Source organism: Rhinolophus sinicus, linkage group LG02 (assembly GCF_036562045.2).
Source record: "Rhinolophus sinicus isolate RSC01 linkage group LG02, ASM3656204v1, whole genome shotgun sequence".
Classification (NCBI taxonomy): domain Eukaryota; kingdom Metazoa; phylum Chordata; class Mammalia; order Chiroptera; family Rhinolophidae; genus Rhinolophus; species Rhinolophus sinicus.
In genome coordinates, this window is record NC_133752.1 from 118,234,888 (window position 1) to 118,249,533 (window position 14,646).

Consider the following 14,646-nt stretch of genomic DNA (forward strand, 5'->3'; position numbering starts at 1 on the left):
AATCCAACAGACCCAGGGAATAAGCCTCGTATTATCCATCAATGTACTTTAAATGATGGCACTTGAGCAGAGAGTGTGATTTTTGTGTATAGTTTTAATCCATACCTTAGTTATGCTTAGTTAACGTTTAAAGAAATTTTCTAAATGAAGACTCACAGTGATGTTTTAATGCCTATTGCAAATAAGTGCCTTTTTGATAAAATACAATTCAGCTGCTCTTAATTTCATCAAACGTAACACCTGTGTGTAGGTCGTAAGAGAGGATTCCTATAGTCCTCATTAACTCTGAGAGAACTAAAATGTGTCCTAAATACCTAACAATATCTCATCTGCCAAATTTGCTTTGCATCGGCAAGCAAACTAGATTGGAGGAAGTGGATATGGAACTCCAGGGGTAATATCTTTCAGGAGAAAAAAGTGAACCTATTATATCTGATTTTGTTTATTAACGCTTTTATAATGTTCTAAATGCTTTTAAAATATTAACTTATTTAATCTTCACAATGACCCTCTGAGATGGCTATTATTGCTATCATTATTATCTTTTATATTATCCTTAACTTATAGATGAGAAGACCTAAGGCAAAGACAAATAATTGTTCCAGGTCTCACACCTAGTAAATGGCAAAGATTTATTCAAACCCAAGAAGGTCTGGCTTTTAGCCAGCACAGTATGTTGCCCCTACTTACCGAGTGCCAAAAAGTTTCTAAAATGATTTTACAACTCTGTTTGAGATTTTGGAAAATGTTAGTGAAATATGTGTATATGTATATAGAAAATACTATATGTAACTTTATATATATAGCAAATAAATGTAGTACAATAAAGAAATTAAAGTGGTTTTCTACTATTTTAGAAGTAAACAATACTTCTGTTATATAATAATTCATGCAGTGACTATTCCATCAAAGTTTGTGATATGCATACATTAGGAATTCCTGAAAGGAATCAAGGAGTGAAACTAAGCAAGGAGCTAAATCCTTATCTAATGAGAAAACAATAGATGTTTAAAATTTCTAAGTCAAAGAAAAAGAATATGAGCAAGAATATTCAGGTAAATACTTAAAGAAATCCATAATAGAGTGAGAATAATGACCTCTTGGGAGAGAGACTTACACTGAAGTGGGTGGTGTGGGGAATGCTCTTTTTCATCAGTTTGTAGCAGTTTTGATTTTTTTAAATATATCATACTATATTTTAAATGTATTATTTTGACAAAATATTTGAACAATGTATATTAATATGTGTTAGCTATATATTTTAGGGGATTTCTTTTATGTCTCTAAATTGTTTAGTCAAACAAGGCTGAAATTGATGCATAAAGAGAAAATGTTTTCTCCCAGCAGAAGTCCAGGTAATTATACACAAACAAGCTCCTGGGAGCTCCTAACTAGTCCAACCGTTGCTAAAATCGATGTGTCGGACACACATTCCACCATGTTTGAAATCATACTGAAATTTTATGTGTTTTACACCCTCATGCATTGCCTTCTCTTTTAAAATGTTAATGATCTTCAGCGATGTCCCCAGATAAATTCCTCAGACTTAAGACAATTTAGCAAAATATCCTTCCTATGTTAATAGGTGGAAGTAGAAGCAAGATAAGCAAAGAGGAAACAATATAAAGTGTGAAAAGGAGGAAAACAGTTTAAAACAACAATAATACACAACTTAACAACTTTACCCCATCCCAAGTTTCTAGAACAACTTTTCTCAGGTAGGCCAAATGCTGACATCACATTCTCTGCTGAAAGAAATTTCTGGGCCTCGTTTTTCTTATGTGGAAAAAGAGAGTTTGAAGAGATGATATGTAAGTACTCCTTGAGTTTTAACTTTTTTCACTATGAAATTTTCCTACACGTTTCTGAGCATGTTCACCTTCTTTATCTCATTTGATTTTCAAACAACCCCTCCTAGTAGTCAGGGCAGGTGCATTATGGGTGGAATTAGGCTCATGATGCTTATAAATAGCCTGTGCAAGCTCAGACAACTAATAAGTTGCCTAAAGAAAACTTTAATTCACATATTGTTGTTTTTGTTGTTTTACCATATTTCTAAGACTGTCTACTATGTTTCTATTTACACAGTTATGCTGCTCAAAAAACTCATGGCTATTAAAGTGATATTTATGCTTTATGTATTTATTTGTTCATTTACTCATTCAGTAAATATTTATTGACTATCTACTATGTCTAAAGTTCCACGGACTTCTAAAATATCAATGTGTCTTTGGAGAGATAATGCCAAAACCACATTTAGGCCTTCTTCCTCCCTCTTAGCAGAGTCAGATAAGACTGAGCAAAGTCTTGCATTAATTCTTAAAAGCACAACTCAGACATTCTCACCATCATCTTAATTTAATTTATTGAACTTCTGCTATACAAATGAAGAGTTTAAGTCTCCATTCTTCAGGAATCAGTAATCAAAGGAAGGTAGATTAGATTGTTATAGGAAAAATAAAGAAATAGAGAATATACTAACAGTGGAAACATCCTGGTTTTAGTCTGGAAATAATGATACCAAAGCTGGCAAGCATTGTAGATGGTCATTTTTATTTATATCATGTCTCCCAGGATCCTTAAAATGTAATTGCTATCATATGCTCATAAAATAAGAGGGAAGAATTAAGAATTATTTCCAGATTTCTGGATTAAAAGACTGAATAAGACAATAGTGTCACTCAAAAATATAGAATGACAAGAGCAGTTAGAAATAAAGAGATAGTAATTGCATTATATATTACATATTTTATTTTACATATATATTACATATATTATATATATTTTTATATGACATACAACAGGAGATTTCTAGAAAGCAGGTATATACACATAATGGAGGGCAGGCCTTCTTCCAGAGGCTGGCTGGACAGAGATACACAGGAGTCATCAAAATAGAGGCAATAGTTAAAACCATGGAAAAGCACACGAAATATGTATACAACAAAAAGAGCACAGAACACAGGGTAGAATCTTAAACATCTCTAAATGCTAGAAACACTTTAAAAAAAATGTTAGAGGAAACAGAGAACTTCAGGATATAGACCGAGAGAGGTCAACAGAAAAGGGGAGGAAAAAACTAAGAATGGCGTCAGAGAAACTAAGACAAACATTTAATTAAAGGGGAGGGTGAGCATTCTCAAAAGTCACAAATCAAGTAAGCTAAATACAGATAGACTTCAATAGGTTAATAAGCATAAAGATTATTGCTGATTTTTGTCAGAGCAATTTTAGGGCAGTGGAGGGATGATGAGAAGCCATATTTTGATGGGTAGACCATGGATGGAATGGTGAACAGGAAATTAAGATTGAAGGCAACCAGTATACTACTTTAATTTCCTTACAATGAACATGTAACAACATTTGTGTAATAAAATTAAGAAATGACTGAAAGAAGTTTCCCTAAAAGAGAAAATTAAGAAATAAGAGAGTAGTTACCGGAGGGCTGCGCAGATTTGAAGATTACCTGTTGCTTATATACTGAGGGTTTAGAAAAAGAAGAAAGAGAAAAGAAAAAGTGCAGTAGATAGAGAAAGTCATTGTGAGAAAGCAAATAACATTTGTGTTGTTTTTTCTTAAAATACAATATGAGTGTGCCTGTAAAGCTATGAAGAGATCATGTATCAATCAGATCTCAGTCTATAAAAGCTCTTAAACTTGAATGCATTTCCCAGTTGAGAATATAGGGCTAATACTAAATGAAGAAAGGCTTATATTTCCATAACCATGTAGGACAAGCTGGAGCCACCTTTAGTTTGTGAGGTAGTCCATCACTATTTAACAGATGACAAACTGAGCTCTAATTGAACTGCCAATGGTTAAGAGGGAGGAGGCAGATAGTTCAGAAATGTTCCTTTGAATCCAATGCTCTCTCCTGTTCCCTGTGCTCTATCTCTGATAATACTTATGTGAACAGTTTGAATGAGTCATATAAATTAAGCTTTCTGATCAAGATAGATTATGAAAAACAAAATAATTGCAAACAATACAATAACCTCTGAAAAATGAGTTTTGTTTATTGGTGTCTTTCATCAAAAGGCATAACAATTTTTTCCACAAACATAAGAACTAGAAGACATTATCTTGGGCATGTACGTTAAAGAAAAAAACATTAGCAGTGAGACAGAATGTCCTGTAATGGACTAAATGCAAAATATCTGTTATAGTGAAAAAAAAATTTATTGAAAAAATTATTTGGAATAAAACTCACAGTAGGAAATAGAGATGCAAAAATTATTTATATAAAACAGCCTGACACCACATTCAGTGCCAACATCAGGTATGGCTTTTCAGATTTCTCTTAAAAATGTTTCAAATACAGAGGGTGCCAAAAAAAATGTATACACATTTTAAGAAAGGAAAAACACTACTAAAATTGCAATACTCAATATATACTGATAGCAAAAGATGAATACAAGTCAAAAGATGAGTATAAATTTTGGCACCCCTGGTATATTTTTCTATCTCTTTTTCCCTTAATCAGACACAATATATCTAAAAAGAATTTTAGAATCTGTTTCATATGAGAAAAAAAAGTTCCATATAAACAGAGGACATTGGTCCTTCTTTGTATTCATTTTTTAAAAAGATCTTCTAGAAAAAAAAAGCAAAACACAAAACATGCTTCAAAATCTTTTTGTTACACTTGAAACCAAACTGCTGATAGATCAGGTCTAGATATCAGTACATTACAAAATCTTTGGAAATGTGAATTCAGAGTAAAAATTGCCCTGAATTGTTGTTTTAGGTTCTTGAGATTAAAGTCAGAATTTCCTGTGCTGGGCTGCCTAGGTAACGAGGTGCTGTGGTTGTTGGAGGGGTTAAAGTTGGAGCTCATGATGCATATATATTTGGGAGGATTCATAAAAAACACGACAGTGGAGCTTGGGTCAATCCATTACTGTGGATGAGCAGTGACCAATAGAAAGGGAAGAAGAAGATCCAAGAAAACTGAGGTAAGCGGGCTTCTGAAGCCCTGTCAAAAGTGGAAACAATAGATCAAAAGGTGTGCGTGGTGACTGGTCAGCGTAGGTTTTATTTTTTTCTCATAGGAGGTTTGACAGCATAAAATAAAAACAAATTGCTTTAGTCAAAGTTTTGTTGTTGTTTTTTTCTTTTTTCTTTCTTTCTTTTTGTTTTTTATTTTTTCTTTTTTAACCGATTGTTAGCAAACTTCAGATCCAGACACAGGACTCAACGGTATATTCCTGGACAGTAAGGTAAACTATTTTGTACTTTTTAAAACTCTTAAAGTTAAGAATCTGAAGTTCTGATTCATCAGAGGCAGGGTTACAGCTTCAATAACTAAAACAAATTTCTATTCTGGAAAAAAAAAAGAATATTTTAATGTGTTTTTGTTGGAAGATGACCAGAGTAGCATTCTGCAATTGTAAGAAATTTGACAGCTTGCGCAAGCAGCTCTACACTTGTCATTTCCCTCAATTTAGTGACAAAATTGAGACATCAGCATTTCATAAATGATGTTGATTTCATCTTTTCCAAAGGAATCAGTAAAATTTATTCAGTCCTTATTATCAAGTGGTTGAACTAAATGTATATTGGTTGAATATTACTGTTGTATAGGTATATATATGTAAATATATGTATACACATATGTATATCTATATGTATGTGTGGATGTATTTTTTCCTGTTAAAATTATTCATGGTACCAATAACCTTGTTGATATTCAATGGGAAGTGTTTATGTTTTTCAGATGTATCATTTATCAGTAAGTGTTAACCTATCATTTGCTAGCAGCCATACTGGAAATATGGAGCTCTATCTCCATCATACACATGTTCTTTGTTTTGTTTTGTTTCTTATTAATCATAGTAATGCTATAGTTGATACATTATTTACCTAACTGCTATGTATATATAGACAGAATTCGGAATCCTTATTTCTTAGCTGAACAACTTGATTCTGTACTTATAATATTAGAAGTCTCTCCCCGGACCCCCGAACAAAACTTACCTGAGCAGTTGAGCAACAGAGTAAGAGATTAATCACACACTTTTCTTCAGATCTTTAAATCTTCCTCACAACAAACTGCTAAAACATTCTTTGATCACTTTCTGTGGTTCAAGGGCCAAAGAGCCTGGGAAATCTCATCCAGATGTTCTGCTCATTTAGGAATAAAAGTAAAAGCATATGCCTACTTCTTAGGAACAGCACAGACTTTTGAATTATTTAAAGGTCATTTTTTGTACTCTTGTATTCAATCCGGGTTTCAGTTAACTCCCTTGCATTAAGTAGCTTGAAATGGAAAAGCACTTAGAGATCCTAAAATTTGCTTTCCATTTCTCAGTTTTCATTGTGATTGGGTTAAAACCAGAAAGCTACATGTTGTTGAGTCAGTTTCAGTGTTTGCAAAATGTTTTGCACATAGTGTCTACTAAATAGATAGGTATTAATTGATATCTGTGTACACAATGATGATATGTGTTTACTTTTCCCTCCAAGAAGCAATGTTTATTTATCCTTTTGGTGCATACACTTCTTTAAATATCAAGAGCTTCAATATCTAACAGTTGTGTCCCTTATTCTATAATGGCAGGTACTATAATGGCAGCCACAATCTGTTTCATCATCTGGATGGTATTCGTAACAGATTCTGTATGGACCCGAACTGTGAGACAGGTCTATGAGGTACATGATCCAGAGGACTGGAATGACCAAGACGTCGATTGTCCCCGGGAATGTTTCTGTCCCCCCAGCTTCCCTACTGCTTTATACTGTGAGAATCGAGGTCTCAAAGAAATCCCTGCTATTCCTTCAAGGATCTGGTATCTTTATCTGGAAAACAACCTGATAGAAACCATTCCTGAGAAGCCATTCGAGAATGCTACCCAGCTGAGATGGATCAATCTAAACAAGAACAAAATAACTAACTATGGAATTGAAAAAGGAGCCCTGAGCCAATTAAAGAAACTGCTTTTCTTATTTCTGGAAGATAATGAGCTAGAGGAGGTACCTTCTCCATTGCCAAGAAGTTTAGAACAGTTACAATTAGCGAGAAACAAGGTATCCAGAATTCCTCAAGGAACCTTCAGCAATCTGGAGAACCTGACCCTTCTTGACCTGCAGCACAATAAACTATTAGACAATGCCTTTCAAAGAGACACCTTTAAGGGACTTAAGAACCTCATGCAGCTAAATATGGCCAAGAACGCCCTCAGGAATATGCCACCAAGATTACCAGCCAATACAATGCAACTGTTTTTAGACAATAATTCCATTGAAGGAATACCAGAGAACTATTTTAACGTAATTCCTAAAGTGGCCTTCCTGAGACTAAACCACAACAAATTATCAGATGCAGGTCTCCCTGCAAATGGTTTTGATGTATCATCAATTCTAGATCTTCAACTGTCTCACAATCAACTCACAAAGGTGCCCCGGATCAGTGCTCATCTGCAGCACCTTCACCTTGATCATAACAAAATTAAAAGTAAGTAACCATCAGGGTGTCTCTTGGACTGAAATGGTCATGGTCATTAAATTAATTCTCTATCTTCTTTAAGAATAACAATTCTGTTGGGTCCCCCCCCCCCCCAAAGAATGTGCCCTTAGATTTTTTTAAGTGTGTTTCCAATTTTCAGTATTATGTTTATCCATTTAGAGACAGTCTCAATAAACCAAGAAGGTACAACCTTCAAACTGCAGATTGAAAAGTGGATTTTAATCCAGGAGGCTATTCTCTATCTATTGGAGAAAAAAAAAAAAACTGGCTCTCTTTTCTTTAACTCCGAGGAGATTTCAATATTTCTGCCTCACTGAGTAGATTTCTTTCAGAAAGTGTTCCAGGCACAAACAACCTCATGAATAGTAACAGAAGACATAAAATTTACAAGGCATCAGAAAGACATGTATGGCCTAAAATCTACAGCACAACTGCTGCCTGAAAACACCCCAATCAGAGTTTCTGCTTTAGATGAGAGGACTTCTCAAACTTGAGTGTGCACTGACTGGTGGCCCCACCTCAGAGTTTCTGACTGAGGAGGTCCAGGTGAGACCAGAGACTTCTCATTTCTAACAAGTTCCCAGGTGATGCTGAGAATGCTGCTCTGGGGACCATGCATTGGGGACTGTTAGGCTTTGCTCAACTTACATGGAAACCAATGCCCCTGGAGGTTGGCAAGTAAGGATGAATGATAATCAACAAAGTAGAATAAATAAATACCTTTTCCTTCCCTGAAAATAGCTTTTTATAAGGGAGAGGGAGAAGAGTGCAAAGTGCCTTGGAGGCAGAGAAGCCACCAAGGGAAGATGTAGTTGTAGAATGTAGAGCCTGGAGACATTAAAGGCATACTTGGCACCTTCACAGTTTTCCCTGAGATCAGGCTGACTTTGGTGTAGAAACGGGCAATGCGTTGGTGTAGCCATAGGGGTATTGGGAGCAGCTGGCACCTATCCGTGCATCCTCAACCCCAGTACAACCCTTGAGGAAGGTAACCTTGAGGAGACTTCTCTGGAACAGCCTTAGAAAATGCGTTCCTAAAGTAAGGCTCAGTCATGTGGTTTGTAGGAAAAGAACACAGACAATTGTCAGAAGGTTGTGCTTTCTCGTTATTATTATTCACAAAAATTTTCTTTAAGCATATAATCACATAAATATCCCATTTATAAAAAAGAGGCAATTTTCTACTGGGTGCCGCTCAGTTATTCAAGACTTGCTTGGTTTTCCTAAAGCATTCTTGAGCACAAAATCCAGGAAGTAATAAGCAGGTTACTGCCATAACAGTTATTTTTCCATGGTGATGAGACAGGTTATTGACTCCTGCAGTCAAAAGCAAAAGATGCAGAGGAAAAAAAATGTTAACAGCTGAATCTGTTCCACTGAACCAAATACCGTGTTTCTCCAAAAATAAGACCTAGCCGGACAATCAGCTCTAATGCGTATTTTGAAGCAAAAATTAATATAAGACCCGGTATTATTTTACTATAATATAAGACTGGGTTTTATATAACATAACATAACATAGCATAGCATAACATAACATAACATAACATAACATAACATAACATAACATAACATAACATAACACAACATAATATAATACCGGGTTTTATATTAATTTCTGCTCCAAAAGATGCGTTAGATCTGATTGTCCAGCTAGGTCTTATTTTTGGGGAAACACAGTAGTACAACAGACACTATTGACCTGAATATATGCAGTTTTTTTCCTGATGAAAATTCTGTACTTCTGCAGGTGCATTCCTTATCTGACAACAAAAGCCACACAAATATTCAATGTGGGAAATTAATTTCAAGTGATTCTGTATGGGTCCCTGTTTACGAATTAGGGATTTCCCTGAGAATTTGAGAATGAGGGTATCTAGGAGTGACATTGCAAAAATTCAACACACAGGTAAGCGCATATGAAGGGCACTTACCTCATTATACAAAATTACACAAAGAAGAATAGGACTCTGTACTTCTTCACTCATGTTTTAAAGAGTTTTCCCAAAGCGTGTGCTCATATATTCCTATTTTTCAACTGTTCTCATAGCTTAGCACGCATCAAAATCACCTTGAGGGCTGTGTCTGACTCAGCAGGTCTGAGGTGGAGTCTAACCATTTAGTTCCCAGGTAGAGTATTGCTACTGCTGACCCAGGGACCACACTTTGAGAACCGCAAATTCTCCTCAAAAGAGCCTCGTTTGCTATTATTAGGAATTTCTGAAGAAAGAGAAACTGAGGCTCAACTAGGGGAGGATATTTGCCAAGAACAGTCAGTATAATAGCCAGGGCCTGAGCCTAGAACTTCTCATTTTAAGTATTTGTTTCCCCACTCATAGAGTATAATCACAGCATTGAGTATAATCACAGCACATTTTTCTTCAATTCTGAGAATAAAAAACTTTAGAAAATTTTCTATCAATACAAGTAAGAATAATTTTAACACCAACAACCTCAACAAAGAGAAATTTATTTATTTGCTTCTTTATGTAGATATCAAACATGGTCATTTCTATGTTCCAAGAAAATACATTTAAAATAAGTATTTCTCTGGCTAGAATTATTGGCTTACTATTATATCATACTGAGTTATAATAACTGTTAAAGTACTTAGTTCTTCTGGCCACATAATCTACTCTAATTGTTAATAAAGTGGTTTCCAAGAAATACACCTTTTATATGAAGAGTTCTCAGAATTTACAAGGCAGTAAACTTTTCTTATGCAAAAGTATGGAAACACTTATTTATTTCTTCTGAACACCTTAAGAGATTTTAAATTTGGCAAAATGTTATCTATTCAAATAAGTTACTTCTAAGTGGCCTCTCAAAAACACCACAATTAATTTATGTAAGTATAACTAAATTTAGAGTACACATTTAATTTTATGTTCCATTTTTCCACACATGCTTTGATTATGGGGCATGAGGGTGAAAAGGGGGTAGCACATAGAAGGGACACAATCTATGCAGTAGGCAAAGGACGCTTGCCTACTGGAGAGATTGTGCAGAAGGAAAAGGACTAGGCTGGGATCCAGCTCTGCCCTCACTTGCCTAAATACCTTGTGTGTATTACCTTACCTGTCTGAGCCACGATTTCCACAATACCCAGGTAGGGAGAATAATAATGTTGCCTGAGAAAGGCTGTGTGATGATGATAAGGTGGTAATGTAGGTGAGAAAAAAATAACTTTATAAACACAAAACTGTTATACAAATATGAGTCATTATTTTTAGCTAGTTCAATTCACAAAATGTCCTAAGATCATAGCAGTGCAACCTCACTGTAAGCATAAAATCCTTCAACACATTGTATATCTGTATGTGCCAACAGGACACAAAGAGAGCCATTGCCCAAGTTAGGTGGGTCTCATCTTCTAAGGGAGATCTCTTGCTTGAAAGTTTCAAAATGAGATTTAAAGGCAATATACAGGTTCATTAAGATCAGTTATTACACACACTTCTCTGAATTTTGCTAGTTTAAGAGGCCTGCTCTCCAGAATGCTCCAGAATCTCAATATAATCACTGATGCCAAGGGCTCTGATCCAAGGCAGGGGCACAATCCTAACCATCTGAAAAGGCTGATGGAATATTTCCTGTCTTGAATTCTTTGTAATTCAATTCTTGGCAAATTTCCTTTCCAATTACACACATTTACGTATGAAGACTCAAGGTTGTTTTCTGTAAGTGTTACATATGTATATTTACGTTAATTGTACTTTTTAAAAAACTTGTCATTATATACTATGAGTTGGAAGTTTTGCATTTTAAGATAATTTTCAAGCACTTTCTCTAATCAACTGATTTTCCACCCATGCATCCATCTAGCCATCCACCCACCCATGCATCCACCTATTCTTTCAGTACCAGCTCTGAACCATTGTCTCCACTTCTAATGCCCCTGAATCTTACCTGTCTCATCCTACAGTAGTCTAAGCATACCTTATCTCACCTTGTTTTTCATCACAGCTTTGAACAATGTGTCCTTTCTGGCGCTCTGTACTAAGTATAGCAGAATATGGAGTGAAATGATTATACACATGTTACCTGTTCTGTTCAGGATTACTCTCATAAAATGGGTATGCACAACCCTCAACACAAAAATTATTTGCATCTCTGTCACTTTCATTGGTCATAAGACTGGCTTTAATAGACTGTTGTAATAGTTTCTTGGTCTTTCTTTCCCTGATTTCTTGTGTTCCAATGCATTCATTCATGCTATCTTTGTCTCCCCAGATGTGAACGTCTCTGTAATATGTCCTACACCTTCCACACTGCCTGCAGACCAAGATTCCTTCAGTTATGGACCTCATCTGAGCTACCTCCGTCTGGATGGAAATGAAATCAAACTACCAATCCCAATGGATTTAATGACCTGTTTCAGGCTCCTTCAGACTCTCATTATTTAAACACATCTTCAACAATCTAAAACTGGTTTAATAAGCTAATATCTCTGGTATAAAATTTGGATACCGTTCATAGGTTTAAGACAAAAGTCATATTCCCAATTCCTCTTGGTCACCCTTTTTATTTGTGCAGCTAGGTTTTTCTATTCAAAGATGCTTTCATCAATGATATATAAAACAACCTACTTTTAAAAAATAAAACAGACACAGAGTGAAGATAGTTTATCAACTCAAAGATAGTTATTTTTTGTCTCTTTCACAGCTTATAAATACCAAATAATGCAATTGCATTGTTATGCCCTAGAAAAGACATGTTTGTTTGCATATGTTCAAAATAGCTTCTGCAGATATTATATTTACAGTATAAGTAAGTACAGCAACCTAACAAGAGGTAGGAAGATCTGAAGAAAGTTTAAAAATGAGATATTTCTTTATCATAATTATAAAGAAATAATTAAATTCAGATAAATAGCTATGTAGCTTCTGTAGGTGTAAGTTTAGTATTTCCCTCAAGAATGGGTATTAAATGCATCAAATACTTCACAACAAGAGAACTTTAGTCATTTAATACCAAATAACAGGGCAACAGCCATTTTTAGTTTCCTACTATTTTCTATAGCTGCTGTTCTTAGATATAGTACAGTGTATTTCAGCAATTAAAGTCCTAAGTTTTACATTTATTATAACACATTTCTGATAGAATCTTAAGTGTTTTAACATTTGAAATCCACTTGAATTGCAGTATTCAACTCATATATTTGTCAGTGTTTTTTTTTGATATTTTTAAATAAAAAGAGTGAATGCTTTTTAACAAAACAAAAGTAAAATATTTATTTTGGGAGCATTACTCACAAGTTTTATTAAGAGTGTATTTTAATTGAAAGTGTTATACTAAAAATCATTTCCATTTCTCTAGCATGAATATATGCAAATATATTTTCCCACTTTATTTTTTCCTTTTGTTACAGTAAACATAAGAAAAAACTCACATTTTAATTACCTGACATACTCGTAATACACCTATTTCACATAAGTTAAAAAATATCCCAGAATTTTGTTAAGTAGCAAAGTATAGTTTACTTTAGATTTCTGATTTTGTAAGACATATGCTATAAACAATAAATATTCCATTGAGATTAATGCATGCTTTATATATTTTACACAGTATTTTGAAAAATTCTATAAAATTTTGTATATGTCCCTAGAAAAGGACCATATATATTTGTGAAACAACAGATGAAAGAAAACCTAACATGATACTTTACTCCAAGGCTTCTTAGAAACTTAACATGTTATTCTGTAATGTGAATTCCCAAGAAGAAAATATAATGTACAGTATTTCCTACTTATTTTCATACCAAAACTTACTTGGGATGGAAGGAAAGAACCAACTAACATACTTTGAACATATTTTTTTAAATCCTGGATGAAGGCAAGAAATTAAATTAATTAACATTAAGAAAAAAATAATTTTAAAAGACTTCAAAGCACATAAATAAAACTATGTCATATATAATTATGTCATAAAAATACAACTAATCAGATAGCTTTAGGCCAGGGAAAAGGAATATGTTGAGAAAAACATATTAACTTTAGATATTTGAAAACTTGCCATGTGAAAAGGGAATAAAACATATTCCAGAAAGCTCCAAAATGAAGAGTATAACATATGGTAAAAAATTATTATGAGCCATATTTTACTTCTAGCTAAGAAAGAATTTTGTAATAGTTAAGATTCACTCAGCAATGAAAGCAACTTTTCTTGAGGTAGAGTTACCCACCATTGGATCTATTCAGAGAATGAGTGATGATTCTGGGAAATAATATAAAAGGGATTTCTGATCAGGAAGAAAAGTTGTGAAATGTCCTCTTAGACCTTTTCCAACTCTAAGAATTCTCTTCCTTCATTCCTTCCTCCCTCCTTTGCTTCCTCCCTTCCTTGCAGCTTTTTCTTTTTCTTTATATCAGAAAATACATTTTGAGCACCATATATACCAACTATATTACACACAGGGGATTTAATAGTGCACACAGTTTATAATATACTATAGTGGATGCAACACAAGTTAACCAAATAATCACAAATCTGTGATAAGTACCATTAACAAAGAGCTATATGATGCAAAGGAAGTACTAATAGTGATTTGACAGAAAGATTCCCTAAAGAAATCAAGATTAGGAGAAACACATAAGGATGACAAGTATTTCATAACAAACGATAGGAGGGAAAACTATTACAGGTAGGGTTTAAAGACTCTGTAGTCTTTAGGAACGATTTGAAAGTAACCGAAGTGTTTTAGGTCAGAAGGGATTGTGGTCATTGAGAGGTAATATCTTGTAGCGCTAAAGAACATTAGTACTGAAGCTAAATTGCTCAGTTCACATCCCAGCTTCACTGTTCTGTGGTCCTAGGCAGAATCTTTAAATTCTCTGTGCCTCAGTCTCTCCTCACTTACAAAATAGGACTTAAGCAATACCACCTACCTTATGGTGAGAATTGAATGAGTTAGAATATGTTAAGTGTCTTGAACACTGCCTGACACATGGTAAATAAGTGCTTAGTAGTAGTGGTAGTAGTATGTATATACATACCTATATGTATATACCTATATCTATTTCAATACAGATATGTATATACCTGTATACTAGATATATACCATATAGATAGATAGATAGATAGATAGATAGATAGATAGATAGATAGATAGATAGATATAGATATAGATATATACATATACACAAAGTTTCTTATTGGTGCAGTGGGTAGAAACGTTTGAA

At 34.3% G+C, this 14,646-nt stretch overlaps 1 protein-coding gene across 3 annotated transcripts in view; it reads left to right on the forward strand.

Moving 5' to 3' along the window:
• Window positions 1-12,986, forward strand: part of KERA (keratocan) — a 37,854-nt gene extending 24,868 nt beyond the window's left edge. Inside the window, exons 1-3 of one of the 3 annotated variants that reach the window (XM_074325293.1) lie at window positions 4,505-4,955; window positions 6,560-7,453; window positions 11,699-12,986. In XM_074325293.1, the coding sequence (XP_074181394.1) occupies window positions 6,568-7,453; window positions 11,699-11,871 (1,059 nt within the window). In that variant the 5' untranslated portion in view covers window positions 4,505-4,955; window positions 6,560-6,567 and the 3' untranslated portion in view covers window positions 11,872-12,986. Of the gene's footprint in view, window positions 1-4,504; window positions 4,956-4,999; window positions 5,220-6,559; window positions 7,454-11,698 lie in introns of those variants that run through there. The other 2 variants (XM_019742156.2, XM_074325294.1) reach the window with 2 other exon arrangements.
• Window positions 12,987-14,646: the final 1,660 nt, after the last annotated feature.